At 36.6% G+C, this 23,538-nt stretch overlaps 1 protein-coding gene across 1 annotated transcript in view; it reads left to right on the top strand.

The window, feature by feature from the left end:
- The window catches only part of LOC140158535 (S phase cyclin A-associated protein in the endoplasmic reticulum-like), a 137,860-nt gene that overhangs the window by 11,989 nt on the left and 102,333 nt on the right, over positions 1–23,538 (top strand). Inside the window, 16 exon segments of the mRNA XM_072181657.1 lie at positions 1,208–1,309; positions 7,310–7,480; positions 8,286–8,452; positions 8,738–9,071; positions 9,073–9,269; positions 9,751–9,863; positions 10,507–10,680; positions 11,339–11,532; positions 14,779–14,890; positions 16,671–16,811; positions 17,670–17,825; positions 18,563–18,705; positions 19,521–19,602; positions 19,952–20,107; positions 20,712–20,813; positions 21,653–21,849. Coding sequence (XP_072037758.1) covers positions 1,208–1,309; positions 7,310–7,480; positions 8,286–8,452; positions 8,738–9,071; positions 9,073–9,269; positions 9,751–9,863; positions 10,507–10,680; positions 11,339–11,532; positions 14,779–14,890; positions 16,671–16,811; positions 17,670–17,825; positions 18,563–18,705; positions 19,521–19,602; positions 19,952–20,107; positions 20,712–20,813; positions 21,653–21,849 — 2,541 coding nt within the window.

Genomic DNA, 23,538 nt, shown 5'->3' with positions numbered 1-23,538 from the left:
CCAATTTAAACCATTATTAAAGCTTTGAATTTTAAGACTAATCGATAGATAAAGGTTAAAATTACTTGTCTGGCTAAAAATTAGAATGATTAAAGCGTTAAGACAGAAAATGTCCGGGTTAGAAGTCCTTAGCAGCGAAAAATAAATTTGAAGGTAAAGCAAACGCAAAAATCACGAATTCTAACGACAAAAGTAGACAAAATGGAAATCAAGTAGAGAATTGTGAAGATATTTTAAATACAAGTTATTTGTAAATTGGCCAAGATGATTGGCTACACATAATACGATACATTTCAAATCGAAATTTTCCGCGGGGAAGGTAAAAATGCATACCCAAGAGTGCGTCGGTCATTTTTGCAAAGGTCACGTACGTTAATAATTTGACCTTTAATGGAAAACGCGCATGATGGCCCTCCGACTGGATAAAACAATAACATGCAGAAAATATATGATTAAATAAATTGTTTTTGAAAATTGAAGCCGATAATTGTTTATAAACAAGTCTTTTGAAGTGCATCATTACTAACTTAAATTGTCATAGTTGGATGTGTTTGTGTTTAGAATAAGAGTGATTAGTACATCATATTCATGCATGCACGTTGACCATTAGTTTGAGCACTGTTAGAAAAGTCATAGCATTGTCTGAATTGAAATGCTGTTCTTTGTTTGTATTATTGATTTTTTGTTTGCAGTGATTTCAGTTTAAAATTGCTTCAAAATATTTGGCGCTAAATTGATTTTGCAATTTGGATTAAAATTGTTTTACATAATTATAATGAGATTATTATTTGTATTTTTGTTTTGCATGAATTTTATCACAGTATGCATTTTTGTTGATTTGCATTTTGCATATTTAGTTTCCATTTTTTAAAGACCCATTTTGTTGGTAATAAAGCATAATTTAAAATGCTTTAGAAATAATAAATATGATTATAATTTTGCTATCCTTGGAGCAGTTTAAATGAGTTAATTGTACTAAATTGCAGTGTTGTTTAAATGGAAACATCATGTTTCTATAAAACAAAATTCAGTTCTGATTTTTATATGTTTAACTCTTCATGTTTTTTCATATGTTCTTTCTTTCTCTTTCTTTATCTACATTGACAATGCCTCCTATTTTTGCTACACTTCATCCTGCTTGATGCGTGCGTGCGTGTGGGGTTAAATGTTTGGGTACACGTACCTGCCTCCTTGTTTTACTTGTTAGACCTACTTCTCTGGTGTGGGAAGTGCGCAAATCTTCTTCTCCGGCTAAACATCGTACACCGAGCTGGCCGCCAGATGCCCGTATTCCAGTAACTCCACCGCGGTGTGTACGATAGATAAATCAAGTAGTGTAATTAAGATTTATCAAATATCCAAGTTCTTCCTTCAATATTATATAAAACTATCCCTTAGATGCATTTTGAATATTGGACTATAGGTTTATACTTACAACAAAATTTCTTTTGCTCACTTGGAATGTTGTTGAACATATCATCAGCAGACAGTGGTAGTGTAATTTTTTTATATGCGATTAAACAAATGTGTTGAATGACAACATCGAATGATCATCTTTTGTGTGTTTCTGCTGAGAAAGTAATGTGTCAGACACAGGTCGACCCATCAGAGAAACTGCCCATACCGTTATATTTCTGATCATCAAAAACCACCTTAAAGTAGGTCTTTGATATGTTGCATACGGCTAAACATACAGGTAAAGTGCTCTAATTGTAAACAGACTGGATACCGGTAACAGGTGTTTAACAGTATAACCAAAACATGTGTTTTGCTGTACTGTATGTAGAAACACTCTATTTGAAGAAGTTAGCCACTAGTAGCATCTTCATGTCTTGGATGAGGACCAAATACTATATTCTCAAATCACCAACTGCTGAAAAGAATTGTTATCAACAGGAAAAAAACTGTTTTAAGAGAGCAAAATTAATTTTTGTGGCATAAAAGTTTGAACCTATAGTATTTATTTAACCAGTTATCTCAGTTTTTTAAGTTGATAGACTTATATATCCTGCTATTTTGATGCATTTGCAATGCTATATTCCTCAAATTGTATACATGTTTACAATTTTATAATCACCTTAATATATTTTTAATCACAACCTGCACCTCCCATTATACACCCATAGTGTCAATCACTTTCACTTTTCACTTTGTTTGTGTTCCTGTTGTTGATGTTAAAATCATGTTTGTTGCACGCTTTATGCTACGCAAAAGCACAACAATGTTTCATTTTTGCCTTAAGTTTTGATTTCAACACAGTTTAATTTGATTTGTGATTTGCTGGGTGATTTAGGTAAGGTAACATTGGTTTATGGCAATCGCAGATTCTCATGTTGTTGATTTACATTTATTTTGTTGGATGTTGGAATATTTTATAAAAATGAATAGGTCACTATATATAGGGGAGTTTATATACTTCTGACAGAATGACTTCTGACAGAATGACTTCTGACAGAATGACTTCTGACAGAATGACTTCTGACAGAATGACTTCTGACAGAATGACTTCTGACAGAATGTCTTCTGACAGAATGACTTCTGAAAGAATGACTACTGACAGAATGACTTCTGACAGAATGACTTCTAACAGAATGACTTCTGACAGGATGACTTCTGACAGAATAACTTCAATGGGTTTTGTTCTATTATCTATTCCACTTCCAGTGACATCTTAATTTTACTGGACCTTTAATGTATTGTTTTTTTGTAATCGGTATTAGCATTTTACTCTAACAACAATATAACAAGGCTTTACTTCTATATAGTTGTCATGTCCCTCCAGTGAATATAGGCCTAATTTTACCTTGGAAAGTCATGTGTGAGCCTGGTGTCACTGGAGTTGGAACAGATAATAAGAAACAAATTGAATATTGTGGCATCACAAAGTATTTCTTGATACTCATATGTAGCACATGTGTTTTTTAATGCATTTTGTAATTAAATCATTCTACATGTACTCGATAAGCTGGTAAAAATTTATAACAAGTGGATTGTGAACACTAATATTCTTTGAATATTAAGTTGATATTATGTATACTTGGTCTTGTTACAAGTTGAAAGTGATGTCAATGTACAATATCTGAATTTGCAATACCAAATGACTACTAAGGACTGAAAGCCACAAAAAGCAACAGCACCAAGCAACTGCAAGAGCAAGTACCCCACTTGATGAAATTACATCATCATGTGAAAGCACATGGGCACAGAAAGTATAGCAGGCCAAGGTACTCCCCGTGGCAAGCTACGGCTATTTGTGTGTCTAGCTATCGAGGGGTCGCGGGTTCAATCTGCACCCAAATTTCTCTTCATCTTCTTCCTTCCTTCCTTCCTTCCTTCCTTCCTTCCTTCCTTCCTTCCTTCCTTCCTTCCTCCCTTCCTCCTTCCTTCCTTCCTTCCTTCCTTTCTTCCTTCCCTTCCTTTGTTCGTTCCTTCGTTCCATCCTTCCTCTTTATCTTCTTCCTTCCTCCCTTCCTTCCTTCCTTCCTTTCCCCTCCACCAAAAGCATCCAGTAAGTTAGGGTTAAAGTACAGAACCATCAGAAATAAAGTACTCTTCAAATAGCTGCTTCCTGAGCTCAGATGTATAAATTGGCATCACTTTCAATTTGTGTTTAGAAATGAACATTGGTTAACAAAACATTGTGGAAATCAGCATGATGCTTTGATGCATTAATAATGTATATTCTGGTTTCCTTATATTGAAACAAAGATATAATTATTTAGATGTTCGGGGGTGGGCGGAGGTTCTTATACAAGAAACTTTCAGCTTTCAGTGGGGTTTTTCATAAACTGTTCAACTGGCAGACTACAGTCAGTCTACTCTGAAGTACAAAGTAGCGACGCGGACGCACACATTGTGCCAACTTTGAAGGCATGCATACATGCAGCAGAGACGCATAACTGCGCACTGTTTATGCGCTGTATACGTGTGCGTTGTCACTTTGTACTTCAGAGTGGACAAACTGTAGCTGGTGATGATGATAGGGTATGTTTTTAAATCCCAGGCTGGGCATCCCCTTGTAGACAAATACAGCTACAATCCAAATGTTATTATTATACAGCATGGATTCATGTCATGTTTTATTTATACTAGAAGTGAAATATGCATGTACATAACCGATCAAAGTATAGTATTTGTCTTACTAAAAATTCTTGCTATGGATGTAGTATAGTGTATTACATTGCTTTGTCAAGTCAGGACAACCTTTTTACTATCAAGATCAAGAGTACAAAAGTCTGAAATTCCATGCTCCTACCCCTTAGAATGGTTCAGTTGGATGAAAAACTTATTCTGTAAAATTTTCAGGAAGATCGGACAATATTTACTGGTAGCCCAAGAGCCTCCAATATGGTGACCCCTGTCGTGATTATTGGTCATCGGACATTTTTGAGCAATTTTAGGGAGTATATTTTCAAAATAGAGTGTCTCTTGATATTCAATCTTTCTAAATGCATTAACAGTAACTAGTTTAACATGTATATAACAAAAGGTGCCTTGTATTTACTTCCATTGTTGTTTTAAACTCGACTAGATATGGGACTTCGTGCTGCGAATACTCCTAAATACCGGTCCTCGGCCATTTTCAAGCATTTGTAAGGGGTCTAATATAAAACATAGAGTGTCTCTTGATACCCAATCTTTGTAATTGCATTAACAGTAACTAGTTTAACATGTGTATAACAAAAGATGTCTTGTATTCACTTCCATTGATTTTTTAAACTCAACTAAATATGGTAGTTTGTGCTGTGAGTACTCCTAAATACCGGTCAACAGCCATTTTCGAGCAACTTTTATAAGGGTTTTATTTTCAAAATAGAGTGTCTCTTGATACTGAATCTTTGTAATTGCATTAACACCAACTACTTTAACATATGTATATATATAACAAAAAATGTCTTGTAATCACTTGCATTGTTGTTTTAAACGCAACCAAATAGCAGTTATGTGCCGTGAGAACCTAAATACGGACTGGTCATCAACCATTTTCAAGGGGGTCTATTTTCCCAACAGGGTGTCTCTTGATACTCAATCTTTGTAATTGTATTAACAGTAACTAGTTTAACATATCTATAACAAAGGCTGTCTTGTATTTACTTCCAATGTTGTTTTAAACTCAACCAGATATGGCAACTTGTGCCGTGAGTACCCCTAATGGTCGTCATCAGCCATCAATTTATGGGGGATTTTCCCAATAGAGTATCCATTGATACTCAATCTTTGCAATTGCATTAAAAGCAACTGAACTAGTTTAACATAACAAAAACTGTTCTGTATTCACATTCATTGTTCTAACCCAAATAACAGTCTGTGCTGACTGTCAGACTGATGATTTCCACCCCCTCAAGAAAGTCATCACCATGATCACGGCTGGTCCAAGTTTCTGGATCATGATCCATAAAGTCAGCTGATAATACCCAACTTCTCCAAGAGTCTTAACTGGTATTCTGTGTGACAAAGTCTTTCAGTCGACTATCTGAAATTAGCCATGCAGCAACTTTGATGCGCTTGAGCGTTTCATTCTCACCCTCCCCGTTTTGCATTGATTTTACCATTTCACATTTTGTGGCCACTGGAGCGATGGGATCGAAGAACCAAGGCTGCTCTAGAAAGATACCACAGGTGGAGACTTTACTTGGCAGATGTTTTAATATAGAGACATTTGCAGGCTGTCTTGTTGCTGTTAATGCCTATTACAAAGAGATTGAAGAATTAAGAGATCCTATTTTGAAAATAGACCCCCTAAATAAAATTGTTCGAAAATGGCTGACGACCATAAATCACAGCATACACAAACTACCATATCTGGTTGAGAATAAAACAACAATGAAAGTGAATACAGGACATCTTTTGTTATATACATGTTAAGTTATTTGATGTTTAAAATGCAATTACAAAGATTGAGTATCAAGAGACACTCTATTTTGAAAATAGGCCCCCCTTATAGTTGCTCGAAAATGGCTGACGACCGGCCATATTTTAATACTCACAGCACAAACTACCATATCTGGTTGAGAATAAAACAAAAAATAAAATGGAAGTGAATACAAGACATCTTTTGCTATCTAGATATGTTTACTGTTTGCTGTTAATGGAATTACAAAGATTCAGTATCAAGAGACACTCTATTTTGAAAATAAACCCCTTATAAAAGTTGCTCGAAAATGGCTGTTGACCGATATTTAGGAGTACTCACAGCACAAACTACCATATTTAGTTGAGTTTAAAAAATCAATGGAAGTGAATACAAGACATCTTTTGTTATACACATGTTAAACTAGTTACTGTTAATGCAATTACAAAGATTGGGTATCAAGACACTCTATTTTGAAAATAGGCCCCCTTATAGTTGCTCTCGAAAATGGCTGACGACCGCCATATTTTAATACTCACAGCACAAACTACCATATCTGGTTGAGAATAAAACAACAATGGAAGTGAATACAAGACATCTTTTGCTATCTAGATATGTTTACTGTTTGCTGTTAATGCAATTACAAAGATTCAGTATCAAGAGACACTCTATTTTGAAAATAAACCCCTTATAAAAGTTGCTCGAAAATGGCTGTTGACTGGTATTTAGGAGTACTCACAGCACAAACTACCATATTTAGTTGAGTTTAAAAATCAATGGAAGTGAATACAAGACATCTTTTGTTATACACATGTTAAACTAGTTACTGTTAATGCAATTACAAAGATTGGGTATCAAGAGACTCTCTAACCCCTTACAAATGCTTGAAAATGGGCGAGGACCGGTATTTAGGAGTATTCGCAGCACGAAGTCCCATATCTAGTCGAGTTTAAAACAACAATGGAAGTAAATACAAGGCACCTTTTGTTATATACATGTTAAACTAGTTACTGTTAATGCATTTAGAAAGATTGAATATCAAGAGACACTCTATTTTGAAAATATACTCCCTAAAATTGCTCAAAAATGTCTGATGACCAATAATCACGACAGGGTCACCATATTGGAGGCTCTTGGGCTACCAGTAAATATTGTCCGATCTTCCTGAAAATTTTACAGAATAAGTTTTTCATCCAACTGAACCATTCTAAGGGGTAGGAGCATGGAATTTCAGACTTTTGTAAAATAAGAACCACCCTAGAATGCACTAACAACTTAGAATCACCCATCTCTTTGAGATGGTTGGTTATAAGATGATGAAAGCATGCTTGATAGCAAACAGTTGTAATATCTAAAAAAAATCAAGAAGTATATTCACTTCAGTGGTACCATTTATAGAGTGACCACTATTACCATTATGATATACTTATTGTCAGTATACGTCATTTCCTCACACAGACCTACCTCTCTAGCATGGGAGGTGCGTAAGTCATCTCCAGCAGGCAGAGTTCCTACACCAGACACTCGCAGCACACCTAGCCCTGTACCAGTCAACAGAAGTCTGAACTTTGGAGCTGGGAGTGGTGGAGGAGAGCAAGAACATGAGGAGGAGACTACTGACAAAGAGAGGTAGGAGCAGCAGGTGGTAGTCGTGATTTGGTGTCAATTATAGAATAATTCTGGTATACCCTGCGCATAAGTATAACCCTAACCCAAAACCTAACCGTAACCCCAACCCTAACCTTAACCCTAAAATGTAGGGTGCACAGGGTAAACCAGAATTGAATTGAAAACACATTGTGCACAGGTTAAACCAGAATTGTACCTCAATTACAGTTGTTTTTTGCAGAGGACCTCATTGACAACTGGAGCTGTTGACATATATGAGAGGAACATACAATGTACTAGTAGTTGAGATTGCAATAGGCCTGTAATCTAACTACCCATCAGTTGTAATTTGACCTCATTGACAACTGGAGCTGTTGACATATATGGGAGGAACATACAATGTACTAGTAGTTGAGATTGCAATAGGCCTGTAATTTAACTATCCATCAGTTGTAATTTGGGTAAAATGGAGACAAAATAGTAGAAATCCTTTTACACAATAAGCATATTTTAAGTGTGCAGTGTGTAATTATGCAATGCCACTGATAAAGGTTGATGTAAAGTACATACTCATTGTTGAAGGTATCATGCCTTTTATTTTGGTGGCATATGGCAGCTAAAAAATGAGGGCTGTTGAACCTTCAAGCATATTGACATATATATGTGTGCAATTAAAAGAGGGCATTCATTTCAACCTGGAGTTATTAGCTCAGTTCCTGTATAGTTGATGGTTACCTTTGCAAATTGAATTGGTAACTTTCATGACTTGCGCTTGTTTATATGGTGTTTGTTTTTATATACTTTGTTTTCCCTTCTTCTTTTACAGTCCTGTGCCCCTGCCTGAAACAGAGCCTGTACAGCCTAGCTGGGCCGATCGTGTCAAAGGTCACACTCCTCAACCAATACCTGCAAGTAAATCAGAAACAGGCAGCCAGACAAAGACTGTGCAGAAGACTAAACAGGAAATGGCTAACAAGGAGGATGGTCATGAAGGTAAATATTGGAAACAAATATCTGTAGATTTATGTGTGAAATATGCATTGTGCAGACAGCCACTATACATTGATCTGGATTATGGAAATACCACATTGATGTCACATATATATTGCTATTACTTCATTTAGAAATTTGATCTACTTCTGAACTGAATAAACTTAATAACTCTGCATTAATTTTGCTGTCCCAGGAGCAAACTCCTGTCCAAAATGACAGGTGAATGAGCGGTGATCCAATACACTGTTTCTTATCACATTTTGATCTGATTTTTTTTCTTATCAGATGATGGTGAAGGAGCGTGGGAAACCGTCCAACGAGGCAAGCCCAGCAGGTCTCGTCCTTCATCAGCGAAACGAACCGTTTCATCCCGGACAAATAGATCAAGTCTAGGCAAAGCATCTACACAACAAACCAGTAGCACTACACAAAAGGACCAACAGAATAATAACATACCAACAACAAATGGACGGGAGAGGACGGATAGCGAGAAGGAGAACAGACCCATAGAGTGTAATAGAAATATCCAGGGATCAGTGCAACAACAAATCATTCAGTCTAAGTTAGGTAATGTCAATGTGGTGGAGAAGATAACATCTAGTCCACCACCGTAACTGACGCCCTAAACCAGATATAAAAGACGAGGATCCATCAATCATTAAAGCATCAGATTCATCAATCATTAAGGCATCAGATCCGCCAATCATAAAGGCATCAGATCCATCAATCATTAAGGCATCGGATCCATCAATCATAAAGGCCCTGGATACATCAATCATTCATGCATCGGATCCATCAATCATAGAAGCATCAGCTGGTGAGTATTATTAAAGGAGCATTTTGTGATTCTTGCATCTTACTTTTATGGAACGGTTCAATAACAGACTTATTTCCAATATCTTGGTTGTTTCCGACATTAATTTGTCCTAGGTTTCTGATGGTATGAAAATATCAACTTTTTTGAGGGAAATTGGAAGTCGTATTCATCTAGGAATTCAATTAGGAGTGGGGGACACCATTATAGATCCATGTGTAAAGATATGGGATACAATATAGTCAATATGTATACCTATAGCTGTTGCTTTAATACTTTTTGCATCATAATAAGAATATTTTGAATAATTGAGACTATATAGTAAGAAGCTAAAATTAACCACAGGACTGAGACTCAGTGACAGCACAAGCCCAAATTAACAGAACAAGCCCAAATTAACTTGTTGCCAGCAGTTTGCTTCAATTTAAAAAGTGGTGTTTTTTAAACATTAATGTGTATAATCTCTTTTTTTAAAACATTTTAGGTAAACAAATAGAAAAGGAAGTACTAAGTTCCGATGATGAAGCATGTGACACCCCAGCCAAGGATGTCTTTGATGATGAGGATGTATTGGCTACCAGATTGGATGAAGTAGAGGTAAGCATGGGAATCAATATGAATCAGTAGCTTAGGCAGGGGCATAGTGCCCCCTGACAAAAAAAAGAAAAGATAAGGGGCAAGGTGGCCATTTCCCACCAAAATTCACTTCAATCAGGGCCCAAAATGGTGTAAGTCCAGGGCCCAAAATGGTGTAAGTCTTTACATGTACACGCTCTCTAAAATATGTCCCTGATATGAACATACATTTAAGAATCTATTTCTCACCATATTTTCTTCTTAAAATCAATCCAGATTCTTGCTACGTGTGATACAATCATACCTGCCGACTATCCAATCTGGACTGCCTCTGTTGTATTCCAACTGTGAGAAAAGGCCTGTCGAGATTTCTGGAAACTTGAAAAAAAACTTCAGCCTCGCTAAAAAATTTACAATAAAACATAGGAATAGAAGCATTATGAAATTGTTGACATCTGGGTCTTGAAAATCCTCCCTTTTAGTTTTAGGAACATTTCTCACAACAAGTGACGACTGTGATGCCTTTGACTAGACTGATCTAGTGTCCAGATATCTGACTTATTAATATTAGCATATGCACCTTAATATTGGCAGATATGCACATTGGAAGCCTGAAAGTTTTGTGTTGTAACTGTTTTATCATCTCCCTCCATCTGTCATGTAGGATGTAATGACAGAAGAGGATCATCTGACCAATGAGTTGGTGAAATGTCATGAGGAAGCATTAGCATCTGCTATTGCTGAGGAGGAGAATCTAAGCAAAGTGATAGAGGAAGAGGAAAGTAAGGATATCTCCGTGGAGACTGATGAAGGAGAGAGTGATCTAGCTCTTAGCACGGTAAGTTGCATCAGAATTAGTTCAGAAAATGTGAAATGTTATTGAAACGCAGTGTAGATCAATCAATATTTTGGACTCTAAAAGCATATTTTGCCACCATCAAGAATAAAAAATTTAGGAACACAACAAATTTTTAAGAGACTGGATCTAACAAGTTGCAAATGTTAAGTATGATGTCAGCTGGTCCAAATCTTTCTTAAAAGAGTTTGGAAATTATCAAAATGACAGAACAGAAATAAAGCAGTGATGTAAATAGCTTAACCCCCAACACTCCTGAAATCCACACAAGTTCACAACCTGGCTTACCTCCCCTGGGTTGGGGCAGAGGCTGGCAACACATAGGCCACCACTAATCACCCCCAGGGAGTTAGGGTTAATAACCATTTCAACGTTTCAATGTCCAATCTGGACTGCCTCTATTACTTGCTTTCCAACCTTGAGAAAGTTCCATTCTGGAAGATTTTGGAATTCCAACCAAATTCAACAGTTCAATTTCACACAGAATTGTCTACAATTTTAAGCAAATTTGCACATTATTCAACCAAATTTGATAAATTTCAAATGGAAATCTTCCATAAGGGATGTGTGGATTTTAAGTGGAATAGCCCATTAGTAGAATAGTTACCTTAAATAAATAACATTTTGTGCATATCCACAGAATACGTTGAGCTCCTTGGACAGTTCACGTGGCAATCTGGATTGGAATGATATGGTAGCAGAATATGAGGAAAGGCAACGCTCACAAAGCTCCATGTCATGGGGTGAAATAGTTGAGATGACTGAAATGGATGGTAGACCACCTGGTTATGCTCTGCACATGCATGAGAAATTATCATCACCATCAAGGAAAAGGCAAGTGTTACAAATATGTGAAACAGTACAACTTAATAAGTTGACGTTTCTGATTGGTTGATTGAATAATGGTGTTATCAGCAGTGTTCCCTTTGGTTCACCTCAAGTTTGGTAGTGACGTTACTGCAAGCGTACCTACAAACCGCCTTTGTACTAGACCCTCCCTCGGGTCCGTGGAGAACGACTGGTAATGTAGATTACATAGCATTAAAAATCAACCCAATACACGGACCCTCCCAGTCTGTAGGCAATTTGACTTCCAGCTCCCACAAACTGCTGGAAGTTCACTTTTACGGATTTGGAGTCACGCAATCTTTCTATATACCACGTCCATGTTTTCACTACATTAACGTTTGTGTAGCGACTAAACAACGATATTGTATCCGACCAATCAACGCAGCTTGGCAGCGCGGGATATTTGAAGAGGCTTCCCAAGCTAAATAATGTGCAAACATTTGCAAACTGCACGCAATATGGACAATAGGCCTAAATCCGAGTCGAGTGGTTGCCTTTTTTATTATTGCGCGTACCATGGGTCTATCAGGACGTGTGCCACTTGAGCTCAATACCTCTCAGTTGTTGACAAGTGTCCCATCCGATCTTGCGCGTCACATCCCGCTGCATAGCTTTGTGCTACCATATTTGAATTGAAACTGGGGCGGGCTTTCGTAATTGACATCGGAATCACCGTGCTTCGTTGAACGAATATTTGGAAGTGAGATCTCTAACAGATTGGACCAGTCTCGGAATCAGCGCTCAATGGACTTTCGCGTTCACTTATAATACGAGTATATTTCTATATTGCTGCATGGTTGACTGTGGTGGGTGTAATTAGTGGCGTCGATTTGTGGATGAAGAGGAATGGGTTTTTGGCATTGAAGAAAATAAGGGGGGAGTTGGCATTTTTTTTCATAGGGCATTACGTAATTATTTATTGTTACATTATCCAGAGATGGAACCGAACCGAGACTTGGGGCCAGTCTACCTTTGTACATGTGCTTGTACGCCCTGTGCGATTAACTTTACCCATACGATTGATACTGTGACCAGCGAAATTCCCACCAATGTCACTGCAGAACTTGAGGCAAACCAATATATAAGGCTGTAGTTGTATGGCGCACTTTGGTGCAGAACTTCAGAAGAAAAAATAAGAAAAAATGAGGTTTTAAGTCCAATTTAACCATTTATTCAGATTTTGGGCTAAAACTTTTAATTCAGTGTCAAAATTGACTCAACAACAAAATCCATAGAGGGAACATCACTAATCGGATAATTGAGAAAATATTGATATAATCTATAATAAATTACTGAGTTTTTCGAATTGGTATAAGGCTAAAAACTTCTACGTTTTACATTATTTCGGAAAACGGATTTTTGCGTTGCGTAGAGTAAAGTTGTCCGCACCCCAATAAAACGTCCAATTTTGTTTTTGTTTACGTTAAGGGTGTAAAATTATGTTAATTAGTTTCAAAGGCATGCTTGCACTGCATGCTAAAACTTTTCACGCCAACACAATACACTAATGTTGACATAGCCTGAAATAGCCTGAAATTGGCCTTCTGTTTTGGCATTGGTGTGAAGATACTATGCCTGTAGTCTGGATGGTCATTGAATTACCTATTATACAATCACACAGTATTATATAATACCAGGGACTGTGTATGAACACCTAATTAGTCACACATCAATAAAGTCAACATTTACTCAAAAGGATGAAAAGTCCTTTTTGGAAGATTGTCAACATCTCATAATGTCCTTTTTGTAGGTCAAGATTGCCATCATGAACATCTCATACCTATAAGGACGCACCATTTGATACTCGGGGGTAGGAAGTTAGGGTCGGGGAAAGAACTTTTTTGTCGCCGGCAAAGGCGGCGATTTTTTTTTTCTGCCGCCTGGCGGCAAGTTTTTTTTTTAATTTCATGCATTTATACACATTTAGGTGGGGAAATGGTTTTTTTTTTAGTGTTGGTGGGGAAAGTTTTTTTTTTGCTCATGTAGTGGGTGAAGTTTTTTTCAAAACTTCCTACCCCCACCCTGAGAATCTAATGGTACGTCCCTAAGGGCTGTTGGTGTAGCAAAGTGAGGAGGATATTATAGGTTAATTTTGCTAATTATAATATGGTGCAATTGCCTATTTGCCTCTCAAACCACTGAATTTTGTTTACCATGAATAGACCTACTCTGCTCTTTGTGGTAATGCTATGTTATCAGCATTGTATGATCATAACTTAATAATATGAAACAGAGTGTAAGGAAATGTGAATAAAATTGTTTCATCTGCACAGTGGTGTAGCCAGGACTTTTTCAGAGAGAGAGAGAGAGAGGGGGAGACAAGGCAAATTTCATAGGGGGGGGGGGGGGATTGTCACAAATGGGCTAAAAAGTAAAAAGTACAACAAATTTATCCAAAATGGGCTAACAAATAAAAAGTACAACAAGTATGTGCATACAAATCTTAAATATCAGGTCAGCCAGCATACCACAGGGGGCCAAGAGGGAATTGAATAAAATTGTGTTCATCTGCTCAGTGATGTAGCCAGGACTTTTGCAGGGGGCAGCAAGGTACATTTCAAGGTGGGGGACAAACTTGGATGAAAATGGTAAAAAATGGCCAAAAGGTACAACAAATCTGTCCAAAATGGGCTAAAAAGTACTGTAAATGCATAAAAATCTTAAATATCAGGGCGGCCAGCATCAAACAGGGGCAAGACTTCTCACGGTGGATATGATATGGTGGCAAGAAGACTTGCTTCGATCACGATGTAATTGCAATTTCAAGCCATTGATTTATATGGAAAGGATACTACATATTATATTTCTAAATGATAATCTCCTCCCATACCATTAATCACATTAAATAAACATGTTCACAAAATATAAAAAATTTACAAACCGCGAAAGACTCTGACCGTGCAAGACGGGTGATCGCTAGTTAAATTAATTGATAAGAGTGCTGATCCAGGGTGCTGAGGTCCCATGTTCAAATCCTAATCAACTAGAGAGAAAGAATAATTTCTGTTATTTCTATGCACTTAGACCTTCGTGCATTCAACTGATAAATTCATGTATTTTATATGAATAACAGCTTTAACAAATGCTGAATAAGTGAAATGTTTTGAGATCTAATAATGAAATGCTACTCTCTGCATGATGTCAATTAGCTACTAACATGTTCACCAAATATCCTAAGAACAAGATGTATCACCAATTTAAGCCATTGGGTTTATTCTTGTATACATACAGAACCAGAGCTGAAGCACAGAAAAGACATGAGGAGAGACAGGCAAAAGCACAACAGAAACGTGAACAGCTTCAAGTAGAGAAGGCACAGAAACTAAAAATGCTACTCAAAAGGGTGAGTAATTTGAGTACATTGTGTGCAGGATATGATGGGAAAAGTCCAACAACAGCATCTGTGTGCTGAAAGTTGATGTATTTAAATAATGAAGAAAGGATCAGTCTATATGATTCACCCTGGCAGGAAGATGTATTTAAAGAAAACAGTCTTTAACCTATACTTAGTTCAACCTATAAGTGGCAAAAATTATTCTCTGTTTGATGCTGCACTCTTCGATAAAGTCCCAACTTATGTACGCATACATTTGCATAATCACACTTCAGTCATGCAGTACACAAAGTGCCAGGGTTCGCGCCAGAACGCGTCTTCGCGTCCATGACGCTTTTTTTGAGCGCCGGACGCATTAATTTTGAAATTATCAAACCTTCTGCGTCCGACTGGACGCAATAAATTTCAATGTCAGTCTTCAGAATGCAAGAAAGATCCCTGAAATTTGCCAATTGATCATCAAACTAAATACAGTATTCTCCGTTATATGCAAATTATAGTATGCAAATTATGTGTGTTCATGGATCTCATACTCCAAACTTAATGCCAGACAACTATGACGTCATAGAAGTAGCAATGTTTATATGGGTGTATAGTTCAGTGGTGAGACGAAAAAATATCGTGTGTACTGCCTTGCGTGACAATCTTCCAAAATTATACAAGATTTTCAGGATTTCATAGATTCCTCACATTATTTTAATGCTTCAGCTAGTAAATTTGTGAGTTTCCTATACTCAAAAATGTAGAATTTCTCTTGATTACTGAAGGAAAATTTGTGTTACAAAGGACACATGATAATCAGCTTAAGAAGTTAGGGTGCCGAATTTTGAACCACATTCGGCCTGCAAGTTGCAACACTGCAATTGCATAACGTTGCCTCTATCGGCGCAGATAGTAAAGTTTGACTGTTTCACATCATCTAGTAAATTTCCTTCCAAATGACAAATTTACCCAGTAATAAGCTTAACAAATGTTACAGTTTTCCATGCATGGGTGGCCATGTGGTAATTATTGTCGCAAAATTGTTCAAAACATGATCAGTCACAAAATATCTGCTTGTTTCTTTAATTCTTTATTGTTCTTCTTCAGTACTCTTAATGTACACTCTTAATGTGTACATATATCACATTACCCCTAAAAATGCTTAACAAAATTTGGGACCCCGAAAAAATTACCCCGGACCCCGAAATGTTTGGAAATGGGGGTTGAAGGGGTCCAATGGACCCCGTAAATTTTGACCCAGCGCTAACCCTGCAAAGTGCACCTAGGCTAGCAGGTGCTGTGACCAGAAGTGTACACACTAGTTCCATGCCATTCTATATCAGTGGACAATGTTTTGAATCTCGCCATGTATAGTTTGAACAATGTATAGCAGGGTGTAGGACAAGGCAAGAGACAAATAGAACAACAAAATTATTGTAGTAAAGGATACAAGCATGAAGATTAAATTAAAGAAGGAAACTGGTTTGGACTAACATAATAAAATTGTTAAAAAAACATTCACATGAAAAAATTAATGTTCTTTTTAAACACAAATTGATAAAAAACAACACCATGTTGAATCTAGTGGGTCAAGCCAAGGAAGGGCTTGATTTGTTTCCCCTAAACAGTATTGGATTAACAAGGCCTATGAATTATTAAAAATCATGTCAAGGGAAACAAATATAACAACCAAAATGGTGAATACGTGCCATAGGGTAAAATCTTTTGAATAATAGAAGGGCGATTGTTCAATGTGTTTGTAAAATGATTTGCTTCAAGTGTTTTGCAACATTTGTTTTTTAACTAGATCGAAGAAGTTCGAGCCTGGAAGGATGAATTACTACAGCACAGGAAGGATGAGATGGAGGAAAAACAGAAAAGAGCCGAGTTGAAACGAGAACTCAACTTACAGGCTGTCAGGAGGAAGGCTCAGGAAGAAGAAGCAAAGGTATAGCTTGGGCTATTCCAGTTGAAATCTATACAACCCCAATGGACAACATGATCTTCATCTACCACACAGGGAGTGAGAATTTCAAATGGGGTTAACTGAATGCTTGAATCTATTTTACACCCCTTGTGTTGGAGATTAAGATCACATCTTTCATTGGCAGTGTATGAATTTCATCAGGACAGATTATTTGAAATATTTTTACTATCAACCAACCAATGCTGTGTGTTTTTACCATCCCGACAATGCTTATACTGCATGATACAATATGAACCTAAAATTGGAAATAGGAGTTATGTAACAGCAAAACTTGTGTTGTGTTGTCAAATTAATATAAACTTAAAAAGATACTTGAAAAGTGATATAAAACAAATATTGACTGTCTGAAATTTGTGTAATGGTCGAAATATAATCACTCAGTGAAAGATGTATTGTTCCATTTTCCAGCTCATGGAACGGAACGGTCCATCTTTCACCAAGTGGTTTTATTTCGACCATCACACTCATAGACAATTAGTATTTGCATATTGACAAGCCAATCAGCACTTGGTATGGTTTCATACAAAATGTTAACCTGTAAGAATGTTAACTTTTTTCAAACAATCTACATAAAACATAAAAATATTTTGAGTATAGGGATTTTCTTAATCCAGATAAAAAAAAAGTTGGCTCAGAAGATAACAAGAACAAAAAACTATTTAAAAAAAAGCAGTGCATGTGATCTTCTGAGACACCATTTTTACAGAAAAGTTTTTTGCCTCGAACAAAATTAATTGAATGTGTAAAAAGTTAAACAAATGAGCTAATATTTCGTAGAAAAAAAGTTCAATAAAACTTTTCTTGCCATTTACCTTTCAGGCCAATGAGATTGCATTCATCAACAAACTAGAAGCACAGAATAAGAAGCATGATATTGTAGTACGTCACCAAGGCCATGAAGCAAGACTACATGACCTGATGGAAGAGAGGCAACGCAGGCAGGAAGAGAAGGCTGCCAAGGAGGAAGCCGCACAGGTAAAAACAAAAACATATATCTCCAGGCCTCTTAATAAGGTGGACCCTTCCAGCCAAATGCCCATATCCCTAACGAAAGAGAGAAGGTGAACAAAGAAGTTGTTTGTTTCCCTCAGGATTTGAATCCAGACCCCTGCTTACCAATCACTTGATCGGCGACCAGTAGCCACAGGTGTTTTGTTGGCCTAGCCAACAAAACCTTTCACATATATGACTTTGGATGATTGCCTCATCAAATCACTTGGAATGCATACTGCTGGATTTTGTTAGATCAGGGATAACATGCAAGAGCTACTAGATTTCTCGTAAAAGAACTGCACATTGTGTAAAAAACACATCAAGTCTATCAACTTCATATGAAATCCTACAAAAATGTTGGCTTATTTCAAGGTCAAAAATCTATAAAATGGGCATCTGTACCTATATGGGCATCAATATGGCTATAGGACAAAACTAAACACAGTTAAATTGTTTCACCTTTTTAGAGAGGAAGCTGAAGGAGCCAAGAAACAAAAGTAAATATCCACCGGTAGTGATGTCAAAGCGGTTGCCCTTGTACGTGTGCATACGCTCTGTGCGTTTAACGTCACACATGCAATTTGATACTGCAACCAGCAAAATAGGCACCTACATCACTACGGAACTTGAGGTGAACCAGCATATACCTATTCAAATGAATGATTCTAATATAGGTTGAATGTATTCTGTGATGATTATGTAACCATTTGTGTCAACAGGAGAGACGTAAAGCCTTGGAATCAGAGCGACAAGAAAGACTAGAAGCCATGCAATCACAGCGTAAAGTACAAGAAGAGAACATCAAGGTCCTGAGAGCACAGAGAGATGTAGCTAGGGAGAGTATGTCTAAGGAAAAGGCTAGGTGAGGAAGGAGGATCATTATGTGATACTGGCATGGTTTGGGGTAGTAAAGAATGTTAATATTGCCTGGTAAAATTAGTTCTAAAAAGTTTTTGGGAGATTGTTACAAGAGGGGTTTTTGTTATAGTTGCTGTAATTTCTTCGTCTGGAAAAGTTAGATTTTGTTTGTCATTTGAGAAGATATTTTGGCAAATTTCAAACTTCACAGGAATCAGATGAATAAACAACACTTGTGCAAGCTCAAGGACAAGGGTTATGTTTTCCCACCATTTTTATGTACATACCCGGTTTGGCAAAGTGGAATAAATTCTGCACAACCACCAGGGTCTTAGCTAGCCACCCGTCTGGCCGTCATTTTAGACGGCCAGTTTGCTCCTGGGACGGGCAAAATTAATGCCTTTGACAGATGCTATATTATAAATTGTATGTTTTGAGAAGCTAATTGACCTTTCTAGTTGACCCAATTTGTAGAACAAGGCCATATCAGCACATATTTGAACTCTTTGAACCCCCAATGGGCTATAGATGTCTGGTAAATGTTTTAAAGGTCAAATTAGGACAGGCAATTTTATTCAAATGACGGGCAACCCTCAATTTCTAGCTAAGACCCTGACAACCACTATAAATATGTAAACAAGTTCAATTTAGTAAACTATCTATTCCAAGTTTGACATATTTTTCACTCATCTTCATATTACTCAAAATGTCAATACCTGCATTTAAATCTATTATTACTCAGTGGGTTACATTTGTAAGAAGCATTCAAGAGAATAAATACATCATTGTTTGAACTTCCTGTGTGTTATTTGTTTATAGGGATAGAGAACAACGAATCTCAGCTCTAAACGCTGCACAGCAAGCCAAGGAGGAGGAAATACAGAAGAAAATACAGCAAAAGGTAGGGGAAATACAATGAATATTGTAACAAGATGTCATACTTGTAGAGTTAAATCTTGTTCCTTTTATCATGTTCTACCAGTTCCATCTATCAACATTATGATATTCCAAGTAACAAAATATGCTGTAGTCGAACTGTGCAGTGACGTGCACAAAGGGGCAAATACACCCAGTCGGGATAATTATGCAGCTACCAATTTCCCACGAGTAGTCATGGGAATGGAGACCCTGATCCCCAATTTTGAAAACCTGTGCACGCCGAGTCTGATTTGACTATATGTAGCAAAATTTGATCTACTCGGACCAATGTTGGAAAATTTGAAATATTTTAATTATTTGGTTCATTTCAGCATGATGAGACCATGCGTAGGCACACACAGCAAATAGAACAGAGAAGAGAGAAAGCTATTGAGCTGAGTATGCTAAGACACTACCGTACTACGGATGTAGCTCCACAGCATAAACCATATGAAAATAAGAAGATGTGTGCTTTGTGCAATGTTATGGTAAGTTCCTCTAATTTCATATTTTGAGTGCAGTAAAAGGGAAAAAGTAGGAGATTAATTTATTTTAAAAGGTTTATTCATAAATGTACAGTCACAGTTAAAACATCATTGTTTTTAACTTTATTAATTGCTCCTATTTATATTATACTTATTTTGAAGTCAACCATCGTTAGTGATCGACAGCTAGGTATTGCCTCATGAGCTTAGTAATGGATATACTACCAATTCGATAATTCTATACTATGCCATAGTGCGTTTTCATCTGTCTCTTTCTGATCTTCATAACCAGTGTTTGCTTGATTCTTATGTTCAGTTGTGAAAATGCAGTTTTGACTGAGCAGTCTTAGTTGAATTCACTGGTTGACGCATTATACTTTCCACCCCGAATCATAACTTTATTTCAATATATGTAATCTGCCTCAAGTTAATGGTAATACCATATTTACCCCAACCTTGAATCAATCATTCCACATCACGGTTATCATATCTTTTAGGGTAATAGCAACATTTAATGATCAAGATTGTAAAGTTTTAAAGAAAAAGTTAAGCAATGTTTATTAGTAGTTCATTTTGACATGTTTTTGATTTGTTTTTCCACATTTAGATTCCCTCTGAGGTGTATCTATTGAGTCATTTACGAGGCAAGAACCACAAGGAAGCAGTGATGTCCAAACATCCTGGGGCTACACTCACTGTGGAAGATATTGTAAGTCTAAATACTTCAAATCAAATGTCATGACATGCCATATTTTCATAATTTTCTGGGATCTATTCTGCTCTTTGTCGTCACACAGTAATATATGAATGTGTTTTACATCTGTGTTCAAAATGGGGCCAATGATGTGTGATGATAGGAGACGATATAGTCTGGAAATTGCTTCTTAAAACTACGTTTTGCTGTAAAAACTTGACAATATTAACAGGAAAATGCTTCTTAATTTTGGAATATATTGGATGGGATCCAGGTTTTCAACATATTTATCCATCTAATTTGCAATTGTGACATCCAAGTTAAGTTTACCAACATAATTTGGCATGATATTTTCAGCATTGTACTAACATTTTCATTGAAAAAGGTGGGGCAACTGTTTATTAAAGAGAAGGCAGTAAGGAAAACATGAAATAAAATGCTAGTGCACATATTGTACAAAATATGGCCCAATGGTGGATTCTTGGTGTCAAATCTTTTCATGCCACCAACCAAACCAAATAAAAGTCGAACTAGGAAATAATGTTTAAAATGCATTTTCTTTGCTTGCAGAATTATCTTAGTGTGAGCTACACACTCCCTAATGTACATAAACACATATAATTGGATATGATCAGTTTGCATTTTGTGTTGACTAAATGCATCTTACTGACTTTTGTTTCATCACCCAGTGACAGTAAAGTAAAGTCAGTAAAGTAATTCATGAAGCATCAGAATCATATGAATGTAGTATTACATTTAACATTCTAAACAAACAAGTTTGGCCACTGAAACAAATTTTGCCAGCATAGAATAAAATAACATATCCTGCTTTTGTTTTTGTTAACTCCCAACAGGAAAGCTACTCACTAAAACTAGTAGTTGAAGCATCCAGTGACAAGCCTCATCCAGAGGAGATGGCAGAGAAGGAACGCCAGAAAGCAAGCCGTAAAAGAGCTCGCAAGCTACGCCAAAGAATGGCAGCTAAAGGCAAAGAGTATGAAAATAATCTACCAGCTAAGATCCTAGGCAAAGAATCTCCACTGAAAGCAAAGTGAGTTTTTATGACACTCTTCTTACGTACTTATCACTGCATGTGTACTTGTGTTTTTCTTTAATAGGGTGTGGTTGTGTTATACCCAAAGGTGATAGTGGTATATGTAACACTTCTGGAAATCAGTCGTATTGTTACACATTTGGGGGAAAAATTGCAACTTCAGGATTTATTGACAAAGGCCTGATACCAAATGATAATTGCATCTTAGAGCATGAGCATTACCAAGTTTGCCTGTGTAGCATTTATTATATCTTATTGCCCAGCACGTTACTTGTAAATTACATACAAGCACACATTTTCAATCAAAGTTTGCCAGGCAAGCGAATAATTAATTTTCATTTGCACTATGCCCCCCTACATATGTAAACATGGCGGAGTATGTGCTCTCGTAGTCCAACTTCTTTGGTAAGCCCTTACACCATTCAACAGAAATTCTAATCAGTTACATGCTTAATTCTTGCCAAAGCATATGCTGAAGTCACTAGATCATAATACCGAATGAACTTTAATCTTCACTAAGACATGTTAGAATTGGTTTTACGCCTGATTTAGGACTGGTGCGAGGCTGCGAGCCCAATTACAGAGAACATTGATAACTTTTATATCAGATTGATATGGTGCATGAAATGTTTGTATTAATGTTAGTGTTGGCAATTTCAAACTCTGTGAATTAATTTCACCACAGGAGGGATTTGGAAATTGCATGCAATGCCATTGTTAAAAATTCGAGGTCAGTAGATACCGTGTTTGCAAAAGATTGGATTGATTTTTATTTTGTTTTAACTAACCAACAAATTTAAAATGAGTTAATTTAATACTTCAAATTGTATTTTGCTTGCTGTTCTATATTTTGATTGCTGTTTTGTTTTCTAATACTGTTTCTAATACTGTATTGTTTTCAAAATTTGTTTTATTATCAATCATGTGACACATGTTAGATCAAATCATTGTTAGGCAACGAAAAACGAAAACCCTGTTCTACGGGCCCGACCGACCCATATTTTGGACAAATTGGGAAAAAGATTTTCCTGTACAAATGAATGCTGACCCAAAATTCGGAAATTTCAGGAACAATTTTGTTTTGTATTTTCTCAAATTGCAAATTATTTACAGATTTTGGTGATTTTTGGGGTCATTTTCAAAAAGAAAAAAGAATTTTTGGATGTTTCTTCCTATTCAATTTGTTCCAAAGGTTTGTCGCAAACCTTTATTAATGTTAATGTTGTTTGTACTTGCAGGACATCTTGAGCAACTATGTACCATAACAATTCATTGCCGTAGTGAATATTTCATGCCTGGTTCACCCTTAGTTTGCACACTGTTAGCAACCCATTTGAATTAGCATTGTGATCATTTTGATTGTGGTTCAGAATACAATTAACATGAACTAGTGGACAACAAGCAATTTTGACGTCACACTACAACAGCAAATTCACTCAAATCAACAGAGTGTTACAAAGGATGCTAAAAAATATGATTATTTTATTTATTGGAATCTGTTATGTCTCTTCAATGTCATGTTATTATTATTAACTTACTTTTTGTCACAAAGTTAGGTTGTAAACTACATAGGAGTCACATTTTCAGCACATATTTGGTGTTTTTAACCCAATTATACACTGTTTTTCAGCTGTTTTAGTAATTTTCCTCATTTTAGCTCTGCAGCCTCTCACCTCTTGAGGCAGC

This window comes from Amphiura filiformis, chromosome 8 (assembly GCF_039555335.1).
Source record: "Amphiura filiformis chromosome 8, Afil_fr2py, whole genome shotgun sequence".
Classification (NCBI taxonomy): domain Eukaryota; kingdom Metazoa; phylum Echinodermata; class Ophiuroidea; order Amphilepidida; family Amphiuridae; genus Amphiura; species Amphiura filiformis.
The sequence above is the reverse complement of the archived record's forward strand: the minus strand, read 5'-3'. Positions and strand labels throughout refer to the sequence as shown.